The sequence below is a fragment of the Alnus glutinosa genome, chromosome 8 (assembly GCF_958979055.1).
Source record: "Alnus glutinosa chromosome 8, dhAlnGlut1.1, whole genome shotgun sequence".
Lineage (NCBI taxonomy): Eukaryota > Viridiplantae > Streptophyta > Magnoliopsida > Fagales > Betulaceae > Alnus > Alnus glutinosa.
In genome coordinates this window covers 20,685,548-20,705,756 of record NC_084893.1, presented here as the reverse complement: position 1 = coordinate 20,705,756, position 20,209 = coordinate 20,685,548, and the positions used below count along the sequence as shown (strand labels likewise).

General features: G+C 36.9%; 1 protein-coding gene across 1 annotated transcript; it reads left to right on the top strand.

Moving 5' to 3' along the window:
- The first annotated feature begins 1,691 nt into the window (after positions 1-1,691).
- On the top strand, positions 1,692-10,062 carry LOC133874536 (syntaxin-61). Its single transcript, XM_062312382.1, has 8 exons — positions 1,692-1,828; positions 3,641-3,720; positions 7,137-7,250; positions 7,498-7,611; positions 7,789-7,982; positions 9,131-9,221; positions 9,418-9,483; positions 9,664-10,062. Exons 2-8 carry the CDS (start codon positions 3,667-3,669, stop codon positions 9,772-9,774), a joined length of 744 nt encoding a protein of 247 aa, XP_062168366.1. The 5' UTR covers positions 1,692-1,828; positions 3,641-3,666; the 3' UTR covers positions 9,775-10,062.
- The last annotated feature ends 10,147 nt before the right edge of the window (positions 10,063-20,209 follow it).

Genomic DNA, 20,209 nt, shown 5'->3' with positions numbered 1-20,209 from the left:
AGAACTGCCGACGTTGATGTTTTCTTTTTATAATGCTTGTTAATTAGCTGCTTTCCATTTTTTGATGATGTGGCTATTTATAGCCTTAGATCTTTTTAAAGAAATTCTAATCATTAAACGGCTATTCTCCATTTTGGGAATAAGATCCTCTCAATTTCAAATGAAATAGATAGAATCCTTCTTCTTGTTAGAATTTAAAGTTAATGCTTTTAACGATGTACATGGTGTTAATGTTGTCACGTTTTTTAAAAAGTTTAAATACTATAACATTATATAGATCTTTAGATATACCAATTTTAAATCTTGACTATACAATGAATATTATCAATTTCAAATGATATATTTCAAATCAGGCTCGTTAAGTTTAACATTTTTCATGCTAGTTAACTTCCTCTTTTAATTTTTGATGATGTGGCAATTTTTAGGCCTTGGATGTTTTTAAACAAATCCTAATTATCAACTGGTTCATCTCAATTTTACTTTAAATGGGACGATCCTTATTCATAGGTTTCACTCATCATCAGCTTGGTTCACTCAAGTTAGGGTTATATTGTTGTGCAGTAAACTTAATTAGCTTTCCTTCTCTTATGCGTAAGAGCTTTTACATTGAGCTAGCCAAAAGGTTATTTTGGCTAGCCCTGCAGCAAATATTAACAAACAAAGAGCCCCTTCGAGCTAGTCACTTTAGCTAAGGAATAGTTAACTGCTACAGTGCTCAACAAATTTGCTTAGTGCTATAGTTCAACGATGCATAAAAGAACTAATAAAAAATACATATGATTCTCTCCTGTGAAACTTTTTGAACTCTTCTCTACATGAATTAGCTGGTCCTTTCTTACTGTTGTCTTATAATAATATTTGGTTGGATATGGAAGTCTTAGCCTTGGATGAGTTGTACAGGCAATCAAAATCGAAGGATTATGAAGTGAAAGGCAACTAGCTGGCCATTTTATCTGAGTGTTGGGATTATTATGGTGTGGTAGAGAAAACGTTGAAGGAAGTTGGGAGGATGAAGAACCTGCAGTACTCGCTCTATACTACTCCTGTACAAGGGAATGGAAAGGAAGATGAGAAGAATTTTGGAGAAAGAATGTGATTGTTAAAGAAATAATATGATTGTTGGCGAAAGAATATTTAAATAGAAACCCAAGGGGTTGGTTCAAGTGGTGAGGGTATTGGTTTTGGTGGTAGTCTCATGAAGTTTAAGGTTCGGATTCCCTTAGATGTAAATAATTCTTTAGGGCCAGCCCGCCGGTGAAGCTAAAGTATTACTTGATCTGTATGGATGGAACGCTTTACACGAATCTGAGGTTTATTTGAGAGGAATGAGTATACGAAGTGGCCTTTCTTTGAAGGGTTCTTCGTCATCAAAAAAACAGAAAAAAAATAAAATTTAAATAAAATAATAAAAGTTGATAACTAAAATACCGAGTCAAATATAAATGTTTTAAAAAAGTGAGTAACTACAATAAAAAAAGAGAGAAAGTATTTAATTAAACATTTTCTTAGCCGGATGTGAATGCTTTGAGCTCCTTCAAGGCTTCAATTAGTGACGTGATATATAAAAAGAAATCAATACGTTTAATTTCCTGAAAATAATCGCGTGAAAAAAAATTCAGAAAGTAATTCTTTAGGGCCGAGCGTGGGCCTGGGCCGATCGAAATCCGTTGAAGATCAAAACGGCAGCCCAACTTAGTCACTATCGGAAGAAAAAAAAAAAAAGAAAAAAAGAAGAAGAAAGAGTCTCTATCGTCTCCCCCTCGCCCTCTGTATTCTCCCGTCTCCGCCTTAGACCAAACCGAAAAGTTCCCGATCTCTCTATTTTCAGGTCAGTCCGTACAACCCCCCTCCTCTCTCTCTCTCTCTGGTTGCTATTTTACATTTATTAATTTCGTTGCCATTTTTTGTTTTTCAATTTCTCTTGATCTCTTTATAAATTTACAGGATGTTAGTGCTTTTGGTCGTGATTTGGATCGGTGATGTTTTACCGATATCCAATATCCGATATCCGATATCCGATTTTCTTTTTCTTTTTCTAATTTTCTGTCTTGAATTACTATTTTAGAATGATTGATCTTGAAGAATGCAACCTTGTTATTTTCAATTCAATTACACAAAATCAACAATCATACGGGGCCATCTTCATGAGTTTTAAGATTTAGCTTGAGTACCTGGTAGCCTGATTTGGTATACGAGAATTTCTGTACAAACTTGTCCTCAAATCCACAACTGAAAAGGGGATCGACTGCTTCTAATAATGCCAGATAGTGCTTGGCTGATTTGGTGAAATAAGCATTGCTAGTGACGTTATTAGTTCCTTCCCTATCACTGAACTCAGTATAATGTTTAGCACTTGCTGGTAATGGTAATGTCGTTGCCGTTTACAACATGGAGCTGGGCCCATTGCACAGCAACGATTCCTTGTGGCATTGGCTCTCCTAGATCGTGGCATTGGAACATGATTACAGCCTGTGTGGCACTAGACCTTTTAAGTTGTGGTGAGCAGAAATTTTTGAGCATGAGAGTGTTGTTAAAAAGCACAAAGCCCCAGGGAAAAGCGCTGCTTAATCCTGAAGTGAAGCACATTTGATGAAGCACACTAAAATTGCAACAGGCGCGTGCTTTTTTATTTTTAGTTATAGATATGAAAATAATGAAAAACCATTAATTGAAAACCAATCAAGATGGATGGTTGATTATTGATACTCACTCTATTGTTACAGGCGTTTTGGGGATATTTTTGTCAAAGCAAATACCATTTGCTTGAATTTTATCATTGCAAAGTATGATTGGGTATATTTTGTAATGCATTGGAAACCAAAATTTTTAGGTAGAAGAGAATAAAGTGTAATGATATGTCTACATTTCATATGATTTGATGGTTGCTAATTCTCTGCTGTCCACTGGTACATTCATTATGTAGAATTTCAAGAAATTAAACAGCCTATGTAAGATTTGGAATTTTAAACCTACAGCCCTTCTTCCAATTGCAGATGGGTACCATTTAAGCTTACAACCTGTATTTTGATTCTTTTTTTCAATTTTTTTTTTCTTGCATATTATGAATCTTTCTCTTGGAAATAATTTGACATTTCATTTAAAAAAGCATGTGCTTCAATTTGATCAAGTGCGTGCTTGCTCTCTTGCTTTGCACCTAGGCCTCATGAGGTTTTTGTGCTCAAGTGTTGTTGAGCCTTTAACAACACCGAACAGTCCCTAGTCTTGACTAGCACAAGCCCCTCTGGGTTTGTTGACGAACAAGTTTTATTCATTAATGCAATTTTCTCAAAAAGGCGATTTCCATCCCCCTTCCATTTGATTCATAGAGCTCCTCTTTCTCTTCATTAACTCATGGGTTTCTTTGTATATCCTATACAATGGTACTCAGAGATAGTGCACCTTTCTACGATCTTAGTCAATAAAGAATAAGTGCAAATTAATTGGTTTTAGAATCCCTTGAAAATTTCTCTGATTTAAATTCAGTTTACTCTTCCCTCGTTGAAATTTTGTGTTATTTTATATTTAGCTATTTGTTTTACTTAATGGTGTAGAACCATTAAAGGTGGTTAATTCTAAATTATTCATATGCATGTAGGTGATCTAATCTTGCTAATGGAGGATTGTTTCTGGATGTTTGTAGGTTAAATTACTATCGTAAGTTACGAGATGCCATCTGCTCAAGATCCATTTTATGTAGTGAAAGAAGAGATTCAAGAATCCGTAAGTTTTTTTTTTTTTTTTTGGTTGGAAATTACTTATGGTCTGTAGCAGCTCTTAGTAAAGAAAACTTATATTGCGAGCAAATAGAAGTTAGGCATACATGATTGAACAAGTGTGGTCACTTGGTATTTTTTCAGTTTTATAACTATTTTTATATGTTTTATGCCATATGAGATTTAATTTTATCTGCATCCTATTACTTTCTAGTTTGGCGTTTCTGATATATTTCTTGTGGCCCCAATTCCACTCCACTTTTGATGCATCTGCTACATATTGTGAATTACTAGAATTGGCGCGATACTATGGGGAGGATAAATGGGGTGCTCAATTTACATTGTTACTGTTATGGTTTTATTCATTGGTTGCTCTAATTAGAATTTCCATTGCATCGATATTCATTTCTATGATCAGTGATGTGATAGATAGCTGCTATTCCTAATACAATTTGCAACTGGTATTCACTTTTGGATCAAGGAATGTATGGGGGGGACACTTACGGTTATTCATCTCTACAAGTGTGGAGCATTTATGAGTTCTTGTTGTATTAGCCAAGATTTTGGTGCAGACTTTGCTCTGTGACTCATTTCAGTAGGCTGATGAAGCCAATATGCTTGAGTGGTTAGATATATTTGATTGAATTAGAAAGTTTTATGGCTTGATTGGAAATCACATGTTACTCTGAAGTGTCTAAGTTATAAGGTAAATTCTGTGATTTATGATCTAACAATATATATTTGTAAATTAGAGGTCATACAGGCTACAAAAGGAGCAAGCTTATATATGATAACATTTCAAGAGGTGGTCTAATTTTGATAATGGGGCCAAATCAACACCTTCCATTTGCTAATCCAGTCATTAACGTCTTGTTTTGTTATTTATTTTGGTCAAATAGTTGCTGGTTTAGTTCCAATTGACTTTTATTAATTTTTTTTGTCAGGCAATCTGGTAATTTCTAGGATCTGCTGGAATGGGCTTTTTAGACGCTCAACTGTAGGAAAGATTGAAAATAGCCTATATAGACATCTATATAATATTCTATAGAGCGATCGAGTTCAATAAAATTGCAGCAGCTCTTCTCAAAACTTTGAGGGTGTGATTGCCATCTACATACTAGGTTTAATTGCTTAGGAAACCTAGGTGTCTGATTGCTTGTGCTTTTTTCTTCTTCTTCTTTTCAATTCTTACTTCAAAAACCTGCTGCCAGGAAATTCAACCTTGATTCCTAATTTCAGTGGTAATAAATCCATGAAGTATTTATTTATTTATTTATTTATTTTTTTCATACCTTGGTAAACCGCCTCCTCTTAGGCCCTCGACTGATTCTACCATAGAGTCCAACGATAGACAATATAAATAACCTTGAAACCCTTCAGATCAAATCTCAATCAAGATAACACTAAGAAACCAACTCCAGTGCTGAATTCCAAAAGATCCTGCATCAGATTTGGCATTCAAGGCCACTAAGGTTTCCTATCCTGCATCAAGAGGTTACTTCCAACCTATTAAATATCAAATTTTTTTATTAGTAAGTTGCACATGCACCCTGTGTGACTTGAACCCACGACCTCATCTTCCACCTTGCCACAAAGAGAGGAAGTACCATTTGAGCTAAAGCTCATTGGCCACATGCTCATGGAAATGGAGGAAACTTTTGGTAGCAGATACAAGTGGAAGAAATAACAAATTGGGAAGTGGGAATCTACTCTTCTTGAATTGTCAATTTCTTTAACGGTCACAATGTTATAGAAGAGTCCTATTGCTTTTACACTTTTATTGATAAGTAATAAAATATATCAAACAAGCTCAAAAAAAGGTGCATCGCTTTTAGTAAATGAGGAGGATACAAGAGTAACACAATAAATCATCTTAGGCTAACATTTTAAATTTAGTAGATCGGTAATGTTCAACAAATCTGTCACTTCTTTATATGTATGGATTGTAGCTCAACAATTCAATGGTTTGCACAGTTGTGGTATTTTTAAGAAAAATCTGATTGTTTAATCTATAGAACTTATTACTTCTTATGTTCCAATTTAACTTTCTTGTTTTTGTTTTTTGGGAAGCCAGAAAATACCTGTCCACTTTCTAAAAGTGGAAGTTCTTACTTTTCAATTTCTTATTTTGCACTTACCTTTTTTAAAATATAAATAAGATTCTTATTAAAAATGATGTAATCTCTAATATAAAGTAAAGGGCATTTAAGGATGTCCTAGATGTTTATCCTTTTGTTTACTAACCGTGCCAATTTAATTATATATTGAAGGTTACTTAGAATCTTGCTAAGTAACTTTCCAGTTTGGTTTGGCTTTGAGTAATGTAGTGGCTTACTGTAATGCAAAACATAAAGAGAAAAGAAGTTGAAAGGTGCAGCCTTTTTCTTTTTGGCTACTTTGTCTCTGATGAAGCTGGAGTCCTAATTTGTGATGATTTTGTGTTAGGTTCTGTGAGGAGATGGCATAAATTCTGCTCCTACATATATGACCTTAATATAAGAAGACTATACCATAACTACTTTGGCCCAGACAATTACCAAGGACTCTTAACTACGGACCAAATCAGCTTCTGAAGTAAATTGGGGCTGTTTACTGGTAGAATGTCAAACCCTTATTCCTGGGCTTCCTAACAGGGTGGATCCAGGCTATGGCTGCTGCTGTATCTGGAGATTGTGGGATTGAGACTAACCAGGGTGCTGGTGTTTTGATTTTTGGGCTGCTTTTGTTGTATGGTTGAGGATGATGTGCAGTTAATTAAAAGACTGTTTAGCTTTGGTTTATTAAAAGAGTGATGAGCTTTCTCAATTATCTTCTTTATTCCCTTGCAAATGATTTAATTATATCAACAACCTTTAGCCATTTGCTAGCTAAATTATTGGTCAGGGCTTCGTTGGGCTGATATAATTGTACCATAATTGTTTCAGGCTAATTGAAATTGTTGGGAATCTGGGGCACTTTTAGAGAAGAGAAAAACATGTGTTGCAATATGAAATCTCTCTCTCTCTCTCTCTCTCTCTATCTCACACACACACACACACACACAAAAACATGTGTTGCAATATGAAATCTCTCTCTCTCTCTCTCTCTCTCTCTCACACACACACACACACACACAAAAACATGTGTTGCAATATGAAATCTCTCTCTCTCTCACACGCGCACGCGCGCACACACACACACACACACCACTTCTTTTACAAAAAGCTTTTGGTTTTTGTTTTTGGTTTGGACTCTTCTGATGGTGGCATTAGGAGTTACGTAATATAACACATGCATACACGAAGTAGTTTTGCATTCCTGCTCATTGACATGACATCCATGACTTCTTTTACAAAAGCTTTTGGTTTGGACTATGCTGATGGTGGCATTAGGAGTTACGTAATATATTTGAGTGTCTGACCATCTGATTATCTTCTTGTTTAGATTGATAAGTTGCAATATACTTTTCACCAATGGGAGCGTATTCCTTCTGATACTGGAGAGCAAGTACATCTCACAAAGGAACTGCTTTCTGGTTGTGAGAGCATTGACTGGCAGGTACATTTGGAAATGCCATGCTTAACTTAAAACTAATTTTACCTCTCATAATATATATTATGGGAAAGATTAACCATAGGTTTCTATCATGCGAGTTAAAGTTAAATACTTTCTTTCTTTTTTTCTTTTTTTCTTTTTTTTTTTCTGAGTCTACTAACAATGAAGCTTGCTAGATGAGTTTTTGGACGTAGTTTGATGAATTAACCTCTGTATACAACTACTGAAAGCCTGCTTTCTTGATAGGAAGGTGGATGAATTGGACAAAGCAATTTCTGTAGCAGCTAGAGATCCAGCTTTGTATGGCATTGATGAAGTGGAACTTGAAAAACGAAGAAGATGGACCAGCACTGCTCGTACTCAGGTTGATTTAACTTATAAATATTGAGTTTATTTTACATTGTGTGCCTTACCACTTTGTTGTTGTTTTTTTATTTTTTTAAAAAAACCACAAGTATAGTTTGAATTATACTCTGTATTACATTACAAGCTTTTGGCATTGGCGTGTATGTGCGTGGTGGCTAAATGACTGGATTAATAGGTGGGTGCTGTGAAGAGAGCAGTGGAAGCTGGAAAGGCGTTGAACAGGACTGGCACTACTAGTTTGAGTGGAATGCGCCGAGAACTAATGAGGATGCCGGGTACTCACCAGACAGATAGATCTAACCACTACCCTGCCCAAGACAATGATGACCTCATAACATCAGAGTCAGATAGACAGCTGCTTCTGATAAAGTAGGTCTATTGTTTCTTTTTTTGTCCTTCCACACAGAGATACATGCAACATATTTAGCTTAATATCTATGTCTCCTATCCTTTGGAATGTGTGGATTTTATCTGCTGAACTCATTATCTATGTTGTTGGGCTGTTCATTTATCAGCTACAAATGAATCTGCATGTTATGTGTTTTTATTTTTTTAAAATACATAAAAAATTCCATAAGTATTATCTTGTATTATAATTTGACTAGGTAGACAAAGAAATCTCCGACTTCCCTCAGGATTTTTGAAATATAAGGAACCGTTTTGCAAACTTCAACCTTTCTCTTCTGATTTTTGGGCTTGGATTTTTTCATAATGTTGTCCTCATTGGAATAAAAATATGCAAATGGCATCTCCTCCACCCATAAGAACAAGGTGGATAGTGACGGCTTGGTTTCAAGACCCATTGTGGGTATGTGCAAAGTATAACTAGGAAAAATATTGGAACAAGTTTAAGTTTTATAGTTGAATTGAATACCGATGTTAATCGAAATAATTAGTTTGTGACATTTAATTGTGATGACTACTATACTCCTTTCACACTTTAATGAAAATAACTCTCTACCAATAAAATTGCTGGTGTGTGTCAATTACCAATAAAAATAAATGTTGGAATGAAATTAAGTTTTGTAACAAATTACTAATGTTAACTGAAATAGTTAGCATGTAACATTTTGTTGTGATGACTACTGTTATCCTTACTACTGACAAGGATGATGCTACCACATTGAGCCAATTGCTAGAGAAGAAAATCAACATATTGCTTATGTAGCTTACACCTTAGATGTTCTTAAAGAAGGTTATGTTTCTAACATTTTTACTTTCATTGTAGGCGATGTATTTGGTTTTGCAATGCTATATTTATTGTTTACTATTTTAATGATTTTGAACTTTTTTACTATATATTTATTTCTTTTAAATTAACGATTAATAATAATTTTAACTGTGGTTTCAAAACTTGCTTAGCCCCCGTGATACATAGTAGATGAGGTGTACTCCATGTTAATCAGAAACCTCTTGTTTTGTTTTTTTTCTTGTTTTTTGTTTTTGTGAGAAACATGCTATTTATTATGCATCTTGTTTGTTCTTTATTTTGTATGCTCGTCAATTGGTGATTGTAGGCAGCAGGATGAGGAGTTGGATGAACTTAGTGCCAGCGTAGAGAGAATGGGGGGTGTTGGGCTTACTATACATGAAGAGCTCCTTGCACAGGTAAGGTTTTTTAATGTTCTTGATAATACATCTACCACAATTCTAAAGAAGATAACAGTGGCAGTGCTTTAAGCATTTTGATGCATGAGTGACACTTGTATGATTGTATCTGCAAGTCAACTTTTTTTTGTCAAACTTCATTGTTGGGTCGTTTTTGCTGATTTGTTAGACTGTAATGTAATCTTTGGGTGCCCAGGAGAAAATTATAGATGAATTGGGTTTGGAAATGGACAGTACATCAAACCGTCTCGATTTTGTTCAGGTGAGCCTCTTCAATAAGTTATTTCCGATCTTTGTCGAGTAGGGGCTTCTTACCAGTGATCTGAAATTCAGGAGTTGAGCTACTCAACGTCCAGCAAAAACAATTTCAAATGAAATTCGTTACTTAAATTACTAATATGTAGCGAGAGGTGAAAATGTCAATTTTAATCTTTCCTTGCAGAAAAAGGTGGGTATGGTCATGAAGAAGGCTGGTGTGAAGGGCCAGATTATGATGATATTGTTTTTGGTGGTTCTGTTTATCGTCTTATTTGTGCTCGTCTTCTTCACTTAGGCTGTAGAATGAAACATGTTAGTAATGTTTATACATGGGAGACTTTGAAAGAGCTTTGGGAATCTCTCTGGGGGGGGGGGGGGAAGAGACGGAGAGACAGAAAGAGAGGAGCTAGGGGATCACCTTATCCAGAATAGATAGGAGCGAAAGGATTTGATTGATACTCCGGTTTGTTGAGTAAAAAAGATTTGGAACCAAAATGAAGAATCTGGTTTTTTGTTCGTTGCATTGTATTATTCTTATAATGTAAAACAGCATTGCATTATTCTTATCTCATTTATTCCTCCATACCTCGTTGACAAGATATTAGAAGGTCCATACTTATGGTTTCTTGCTTTTCCGAGCAAGTTTTCAATTTATTAACAATAAAGCACAAATGTTCCATAAATCTGTCTCTGATTGCAATTGAAGGGAACGTACTAACCCTAAAACTGCTATGCAATTGTGGAACTGAAACCAAAACAAATTTTGTTTGAGATTAGAGGTGGGGTTGGTAATGGAATTTCATTTCTGAGCCGAACTGAATGCCGGCTTGAGCTATAAAGTCCCAGAAAAGAGAAGCTTGGCATTTGCTTGGCCTTTGCTTGGCCTCGATCTGTTCGCCTCGAAAGAGGTCGTTAGACAGTTAAGAGTTGACCTAAAGCTTTAGAAGATGTCATCTGGGAGGAGATCAGAGAGCTTAGGCGACAAGAGAGGCCAAGCCGCAGAGAGTTGTTGATAATGTTCTGCCAGAGAGGAGAGAGAAGATAACCGATACATTTGAAAAATGAAGAAAAGTAGGGTTTTTTTTTTTTTTTTTTTTTTTTTTTTTAAAGAAAAAAAATGGGGTATATATATATATATATATATATATATATTAAAACATCAGTTTAGGCAAGGTTTAATGTTGGTACAGTTGACAGCACCCTAATAGTCCAGTCAAGAATATCTACTAGTACAAGAAACAGAAATGGGTGACTGGTTGGAGGTACCGGCAAAGGACACTCCAATGCCTAAGTTAGTAGGATACATTTTTTTTTTTTTTTTAAAGAATAAGTAGATCTATATATTGTCAAAAGAATAAATTGTACAAACAAAGCGAAACAACCCCAAGCAGAACACCTTACAACCATAGAGTCTCTAGGCAAACAACCAAACAAAACTACAAAAGAACAACTGAGCAGCTAACTACACTAATGCAGTATAGTGACATCAATATTCCACCTATGGCAGAGGGAGACATTCTTCACTCCCTAGGAAATTTTCCTTTTCCAGAAATTTTACATTGAACCTCCCAAAAAATTTGTTTCAGGAGCTACTCTTCCATTTGAGGATGACCTCCAAATTTATTCTCATTCAGGGCTCGCCATATATTATAAATTGTAGAGCTCAATAAGAGTATGCATATAGTACCCATCAGGTTCTTAGTTTTTCAGTGATTACACCCCTCAGCAATAACATCATTCCAGCTAGTAGAAGGGCTCAAAATGCCACATCGCTGCAAACATGCTCTCCAAATCCGGGAGCTAAAACCACATAGAAAAAACAAATGGTTTCAGCTCTCAATTTCAACCCTACAGAAAGTACAATTGGTATTCCCTTGAAAACCCCAAGCAGTCAAGTGATCTCCAGTGGTGAGTTTGTTGAAGACAGTCAGCCAAAGGGTGAAGGCTTGTTTAGGAATGGAAAAAGAATGCCAAACCAAAGGCCACCACTAACTCACCTCATCTTTCTTCTTCCAAAGACGGTTCCAGGTATCCTAACAAACATAAGTTAGTGGGATATTTCTAAGAGGACATGAAACAAAAAAAATGAGAGAGTGAGCATACCCTAGACTAGGGTTTGTCACCATTACTTATATGATAGTTGTGGGTAAGGCAAGTAGGTCTGATATGGCAATCGACGGAGGTCAAGGCTCAAGGGTCCAGTGTGGAAGGTAGTAAATTCTCATGAATGACTTTCCTTTTGGAGATGTCCAGACGAATCATTTCCTTATAGATGTCTGTCGGTAGGGATTCTGTCGGTTTGGGATCCACCTGAGCCTACGCTGATAGGGCATTTTGTACATCTTGAAGGTGGATAGGCCTTTATGGGCTTGTAGGATAACATGCCTTATTCGGCCCCTAGGTGATAGGGCATAGTTCCCCCGCTCAGTTAATGTTCCTAACTGAGTGATTGAGTGATTTCACTTATGTTCTTGGTGGTCTTTTATTTAGGGTCCGTTTGGATTTGCGATTTTAAAAAGTGCGATTTAAAAATAACGATTTTAAAATGTGCGATTTAAAAAATTGATTTTTAAAAACGCAGTTAAGTGTTTGGCAAAATCGCAGTTTGACCTTTAAAATCGTAGGTCAGCCTTTTAAAATACTGCGTTTTCAAAAAAGCACCACATTGCCTGCGATTTGAATAAGCACTTTTCTACTTTTTCAAATCGCAATTTTTTAAAAATCCAGTTTTCAAACAGTTCATTTTCTGCAATTTGGTTTAAAATCGCATTTTTTATCTACGAAATCGCAATCCCAAACGCACTCTTATCCCTGATGAGCCATCAAGCTTCAAGGAAACATTGTTTTGTCGGATGAGCACGGGTCTCCATCATTTGATAGGCCACTAGAACGTCACCACTATTGGGAATATTGCATAAAAGACAAATTAACATCGAAAAATAAAATTTCCTAAACCAAGATCGAACTGTACGAAGAATGTGTAAAGAATTATGCTATTTTAATATGAACAACAAGAACATGATTTCTTACTTGTTGTACGATCCATTTCTTGGCGATAGGGCAAACAAATTTTCTTCTTGGAAAAAATATAAAAAAGTTTACTGAACTAACATCCAATTTTAGAATAGTCCCATGAATTTTAAAGTGTACTAATGTGACCTATCAAACTATCAAAGTGTGCCAAAACGGCAACTTTTGTCAAAATATTCTTATAATACTCATATTCTCTTAAAAACTAAAAAAAAAAAGGAATAAAAAATAATCCAAAGGTCTTCAAAGTAGGCAAAAAAAATAACAATTTAGTCATTGCAGTCTAATTCCGTAAAAATAATTGACGGATTCTGTTAGTGTCAACGTCAACACTAATAAAATGATGACATGTGTTAATTTTACTATAAAAAAAATGTCTATATTAAAAATATACATTTATAAAACTAAATCACTCTCTGCAGTCAAATTTTCATCAAAACACTTGACAGATTTCGTTAGTGTGCCACGTTAGCATCAATAAAATGAAGACACGTGTTACTCTTAATAAAAGGCTGCCAAGCCACCCATTTTTCTTTGATTTTTTAAGTTTTTAATTTATTTAACTTTTTAGTTTTATATTAACAGTTTTTTTTAAAAAAATTCTTTTTTTTTTTTTAAAAGGTTTTTTATTATTATTATTATTTATTTTAATTTTTAAGAGAATAAGGGTATTATATGAATATTTCGGCAAAAATATCTTTTTTGGCACACTTTTGCAGTTTGATGTGTCACATTAGTACACTTAAAAGTTTATAGGTCTATTATAAAATCAGCTGTTACTTCATATGGCATTTTTTTTTTTTTTTTGAATGAGAATTGCATTAAACAAGCAAACAATGCAAAACACCCGCTAGCTAAACTTAGCTAGAAAACTCCAGAAAACTAACAAATCTTCGAGAACACACCACAAACCAGTAAAGGGAAACAATCTTTACAAAACACAAACCAAATCCAACTACAAATAACTAAAAAAAAAAATACCATAACAACCAAACTGCAGTACATAATAGCCTACTCCACTACAAGCGAACCAAAGAACCAAAATTGGAAAAGGGACAACCCAATAAACAGAGAAGCTCCTTCACTCCGCAACATAAAACCCTCCTTCACTTGTCACCGAAAATACTCTCTAACAGGTTCCAACTTCTTCAAAGCTCTTCATTTTCCTTTACCTTTGGACATAATTCTTTTTTTAACATCCCAACAAATTTGACGGAGGATTTGCTCTTCAGTATGTAACTGATTTCCATGCCTCATATTATTCATTTCCTTCCAGATGTTATAAACAGAAGCACTCAATACTAGACGAAATAAAACAGCTTGCAAACCTTTTCCCTTCCAATTCTAGACTCCCCTCAGTAACATCCCATTCATAATGAAGATCAGCAATCAGAAACTTTCTCAGGTTTTCCAACCAGATTCTTTTGCAGAGACTACATTTGAAGAACAAAAGATTTTTCCATCAATTCCTCTCCTACAAAAGATACAAAGCACACCATCTTTAAATAGGGCTTGCAATTTTTGATAAGATTTGCGAATTCGACACGAAGTTATAGGGTTTAGTTTTAGGTTAATCGGGTTCGGGTCATAAATGGGTCAACCCATTTATAATCGTGTCAAACGAGTCAACCCATTTTATTTTATTTTTATATTAAAAAAAAAAAACATCATTTTTACACCTACTAAGTCCTAACCCTGTAGTGGCGCCGTCCAAGGCTCCAACTCCAAGTCCAACTCGTCTCCTTAGAACCTCATGACACTCCTTTCGAACTAAAGAAAAAACTTCATCTGAGTATAAAGCATCTATATCTGGAAGAAGATCTGTAAGCACCTTATGCATGTCAAGAATGCGAGACAACTTCTCGTCTTCTCTGGGTGGTGAGGGCCTATAGATATGGCTTCAACAAAATTCAGAAGCTAAAACATTGAAGCCTTAGATGCCTCAACAAAAAAACCTAGATTAACTGGTCCAAGCTAGCTCCCCAAAAATTTGATCATTGAGCCATTTCTCGTTAGCAAGAAAGAACCGCACAAAAATCTTCATTGTTTGAATCCATCGGTTGATCTTGGAATTCAAGGTAACCCACTCCTTCATTTCAAGAATGAAGAGGCACTCGTCCAAGGCATGCATTCATCATCATTGCCTTTCCATTGCCTTTTGAACAATATTGTAAGCCCTTTGTAACAGCATATATTTTTCATCATCATCTTTATTCAGAGACATAGACTTTCTAATATTTTAGTCAACTTTTGGGCTTCACCTGCCGCATTCAGGTACTCAGAGCTAGGCTTCTTCTTGTCCGGTTCCATTTACTAGATGAAACTGGCCGGACTTTAGAGCACCAGTAGCAGACACACAACAATTTTTATTTATTTATTTATTTATTATTTTTTAAATTTAGAGAATTAAACTACTTTTTGCTTTCTTATCCAAATACACTCCACAATAATTTTCTTCATTTTTCCTTATTTTATTTAAATATTATTTATTTACTTTTTCTTTATTCTTAATTTTTTTTAATTATTTCTTTATTATCTCCCAAACCACTTTCTCACTCTCACTCTCAAATCTCTAACCTGGCTCATTCGCTGTACTGGTCAGATCCATGGAGGAACCCATATCTCGAATAATCGCAGAGCTCAATACTATGGCTTAGTGCAAAGACATCCCATACTATGTGTTAAAGATATAGCCCACATCTTACATGGTATCAGAGCCTTCTAAGGTACCACTGTCGTTTTTCTTCGATCCTCTATTTTGTTTTCTTCTCAATGGCAATCCCACCATCTTCTACAATTTTGTCCTCTTCGTTAACCATTAATGGGTTCACATAGTCAAATTCTTCCTCTATGGTATCTACTCATTGATAAACACTTCTTCTTTACTATCCCTATTTTCAGTAGAATGACACAGCAATAATGCAGTGTTCAACATCCTCAATGCCCGTTTTGATTAATGCCTATTGATGCTATTTTAGCCATCAAATCATCAATTCCTCTTATGGCTTCACCAAGGTTCTTTTGTATCAAATCTTTATCTCACCAAATTTTCTACGCGACTTTCTATTGCATTGTTTCTCTTATGGTTACCCTCTTAGTTTCACAAATCAAAACCCATTCTTTCCCATACCTTGACTGTAACGAGGCCAAACTTCACTCTCTCCCTTATCTGTCTCCCAAATATGCAACACTATTTTCAGCATAAATTAACTCATGACAATTATTTAGTGTGGTGTGTTCAATATGTTGAAAATAACGGACCTTTCCATATTAGGTCCTCCTTGGTTGCGTTTTATTCTCTGATTTTATTCTAATTGTGTTGTCTATTTTCTTTCCATATTAGTTCGTAGGGTTTCTCTATTTAAATGATGTAATCGCATGAGGTTATTAAGCAATAAGAATTATTCTTCCTCTATGTTTCAATATGGTATCAGAGCCAACCTAGGGTTTCGTTCGTTTCTATGTGCTTGGGTTCTCCATTTGTTTCATATTCTTCTCTACTGGACCACTGTTTTGCTGCGCCTACCCTTTGGGATTGTGCAACTAGATGTGGCTCACCATAATCTAGGTCGCACAACCTATAGAAGCTATTAACGGCATTCTTTGGGCCGTTCCTCCGATGAACGACGGCGTTTTTTGGTGAATACCGATCCATCCTGAACACTACTCAGTGTGTTTGATGGATCGATTGTAAACAAGGTGGCCTTCCTTGTTCTGTTCGGCGTGTTCTGGTTCAACCTGGAGTTTTTGAAGCCTACCGGCAGACGTGAAAGGCGGCGCGTGGAGCTCCGGCAACGGCTAGACGGTTCTGCCTCTACTTTACTAAATGACACGTCGTTTATAACAAAGCGACATGTCGTTCAGAAGGGGTTCCAGGTTTGTCGTTCACCCTGCTAAACGACTTGTGGTTTAGCCCAAAAAAAAAAAAAAAAAATATGATTGCAGAATGAATAATCTATTTTTATGGTTTAGTTTCTAGTTTTCTTTTTCCTTCTAATTTTTTGGGGGTAATTACCTTTTCCCCTCATGAACTACCAGCCAATGTCATTTTGCCCCCACGAACTACCAATTCGATCAAAAGAGAGCATCAAACTACCATTTTTATACACTTTGCCCCCTTCCGTCAGGAATTCCGTTAATTTTGGATGGAATATGCCATTTTTTATCGTTAATTTTGACTTAAAGACAAAAATACCCTCTACAGTAATTATTAAAAAATATTAAAATTAATATATTTAAAAAAAAAAAAAAACCAAAAACCTGAAGGAACCGCCACCCCTTTAGGTGGCCGGGTGGACTGCGAGCCACCCCCAGAGGTGGCTCCGGCCACCTCTGGGGTGGCTCGCGGCCCACCCCGGCCTAAGGGGTGGCCGCACGGCCTCCCCAGAACCTGGGGGGGCCTCGTGGCCACCCTAGGTCATTTCTAGGGTGGCTCGCGGCCCACCTCGACCTAAGGGGTGGCCGCACGGCCTCCCCAGAACCTGGGGGGGCCGCGCGGCCACCCTAGGTCATTTCTAGGGTGGCCGCGCGGCCACCCAGCTTCCGGGGTGGCTGCGAGCCACCCGGACACCTCAGGGGTGGCGGCAGCCACCCCTTTCATTCAGTCTTTCTTTTTTTTTTTTTTTTAAATGAGGGTATTTCTGTCATTTTTAAAATTGAGTTAGGGCATTTACGTCTTTGCATGAATTAGACTGACATAAGGGGGCAAAGTGTGTAAAAATGGTAGTTTGATACTCTCTTTTGGTCGAAGTGGTAGTTCGTGGGGGCAAAATGACACTGGCCGGTAGTTCATGAGGGGAAAAGGTAATTACCCCAATTTTTTGAGTCCACGGGTTGTGTTGGAGCACTATAGTTGATAGGATGTCTGATTGAAAAATGTCGGAGACAAATCAGACGAAATGGGTTGAGCGTCAGGTGGTGACCTCCCTTGGTGAAAATCCAACTCTTCAAATCACAACTGTCAAATTGGATGGGCTCAATTATCTTGCTTGGTCACAATCAACTCTTTTATCTGTTAAGAGCAGAGGGAAGATGGGATAGTTGAATGGCGGAATTCAAGAATCACAGCCCAATGATCCCGCTTAAGATAAGTGGGAAGCAGAAAATTGCACAGTTATGTCCTGGTTACTGTAATTAATGCAACTAGAAATCAGTCAGGGGTACTTATTCCTTAATACGACTAAAGAAGTTTGGGATGCTACTGCTCAGACATATTCCAAAGTGGGGAATGCTGCACTGAAGTATGACTTGAAGCGCTGAATCCATGGCCTCACGCAAGGTGATTCTCTAGTAGCCACTTATTTTCATAAACTTCGTATTTTGTGGCAGGAGTTAGATCATTATAAGAATTTGTAGCATATATGCGCTGTTGATGCCACTCAAATTAAGAAGATGATTGAAGAAGAACGCATTTATGAGTTCTTAGGTGGATTGAATTCAAAGTACGATCTTGTGTGGGTTTAGATTTTTGGGAAGGAGCCTCTTCCATCACTACAAGAGGTGTTTTCCTACATTCAAAATGAGGAGAGTCATTGTAGCACTATGCTTCATTCCAGTTCACAGTCCCAATCCGCTCTTGTGGGTGCATCTCAACGCACTTCGAGCTACAGTCCCAGATTTCGAGATAGGGACAAAATAGTAGATACGACTTCGGATGACAAAGATAAATTATTTTGTGACCACTGTAATAGGTCACGACATACTTGGGAGACTTGTTGGAAGCTTCAGGGCCGTCCTACCCGAGGTCGTGGGGGTCACACAGGTGGAGGATTCAGACCTTGAGCCCATCATACTTCCACAGTTGAGATGGCCAATCCCACACTTGATACTTCTTCCTCTACTACAGATATAAGGGTACTAAGTAAAGAGGAGGTAGAAGCACTCTGTCGACTTATGTCTCGATTGGACACACTTGCTACTACAGCATCATCCTCCGCTCTTACAGGTAATTTGGCCACTTCTCTGAATGCATCTGCTACTCCACCTAATGATTTGTGGATCATTGACTTCAGTGCCTCTGATCATATGACTGGTATGTCTCCTTTATTTTCGTCATATAATCCTTGTTCAGGCAGAGACAAAGTTAGAATAGCTGACGGGTCTCTATTGCCAGTATCGAGTAAATGATCTGTTTCTGTGATCCCTTCTATGAACTTGGCCTCTATTCTTTATGTCCCTAACCTTGCCGCTAATCTTTTATCCATTTCACGTATTACCATTGAGCTGAATTGTCGTGTAATCTTTTACTCTTACTATTGCTTCTTTTAAGACCTAGCCACGGGGAAGATGATTGACAGTGGTAGCTTGAAGGATGGCCTGTACTATCTGGACTCTCAGCCCGACACACATGGTCAGCTCATACAAGCTTATCATATAGTTCGGGCGGATGACTCAACAGCTAGAATCTGGCTCTGGCATCAACGTTTAGAGCATCCTTCGTTTTTAATTTTGCAACGGATGTTTCCTGCGTTATTGTTGCATAATAATGTTTCTAAGTTTCAATGTGAACTTTCAAAACACCATCGTGTGTCTTTTTTCTCCTAGTATAAATAAAAGTGATGCACCTTTTGTTCTTATTCATACTAATGTGTGGGGTCCTTCACGAGTGGTTTCTTTATCTGGTTATCGGTGGTTTGTGTCTTTTATTGATGGTTTTCCCGGACCACATGGGTCTACTTGTTAAAGGACAAAAGTAATGTGTTTTCTATGTTTCATATGTTTTATAAGATGGTTCAGACTCAGTTCAATGCCATGATTAAAATTTTTCGCTCTGACAATGGGGGCGAATATATATCTGGTAATCTCGAGGCCTATTTTTGTGAACAAGGCATTATCCACCAAACCACGTGTGTTTATACTTCTTGGCAACATGGTGTGGCTGAATGGAAAAATCGGCACCTGTTAGAGGTAGCTCGTTCCTTTATGGTTGACACGCATGTTCCCAAATCTTATTGGGGGGACGCCTTACTCACTGCTATATATCTCATCAATAGGACGCCTTCTCGGGTTCTAGATTTCAAAACATCCCTTGAGGTGTTGTCCCACCTCTCTCTACTGAAAAAGGTGTTTCTCCAAAAGTTTTTGTTTGTGTTTGCTTTGTCTATATTCATGGTCCTACTAGGAGTAAGTTAGATCCCTGATCACTCAAATGTGTCTTTGTTGGCTACTTTCCCACTCAAAAGGGGTACAAATGTTATCACCCTCCATCCAGAAAATACTGTCTCTATGGATGTCACTTTCTTTGAGCGACAATCCTACTTCTCGTCCGACCCTACTCCTCTTCAGGGGGAGAGTCAGATTAAAGAGGATTTTTTTGACTCCATTACCTTTCCCTACTCCTAGGCTAGAGCCGGAGCAACAATAGGTTACTAATGAGTATCCAACTGAACCTACTAATTAGCCATCTGCACTACCTGTGTAAGAGTTGAGAGTTTACTCCAGATGCCAGATAGCTAAGACCATTCCTGATTCTACATGCCAAACATCTGATTCGGGCTCAGGTACTACTCCTTCTGGTACTACTCCGTCTACTTTTGATATGAATTCTATAATACCTGTTGTTAATGATACAAGTCTACCCATTGCACAATGCAAAGGAGTTGGGTCATGTACACACCATCCATTTTCTGATTTTGTTTCTTATCAGCATCTCCCTTCACCATATCGTTCCTTTATATCTAAAATGTCTTCTGTGTTTGTTC

Excerpts from the sequence above, each read along its gene's own strand:
- LOC133874536 (XM_062312382.1), top strand. The coding sequence starts at position 3,667 with ATGCCATCTGCTCAAGATCCATTTTATGTAGTGAAAGAAGAGATTCAA. Across the intron at positions 3,721-7,136 it reads AAGAAGAGATTCAAGAATCC|ATTGATAAGTTGCAATATAC; the intron begins GTAAGTTTTTTT and ends CTTCTTGTTTAG. Across the intron at positions 7,612-7,788 it reads CCAGCACTGCTCGTACTCAG|GTGGGTGCTGTGAAGAGAGC; the intron begins GTTGATTTAACT and ends CTGGATTAATAG.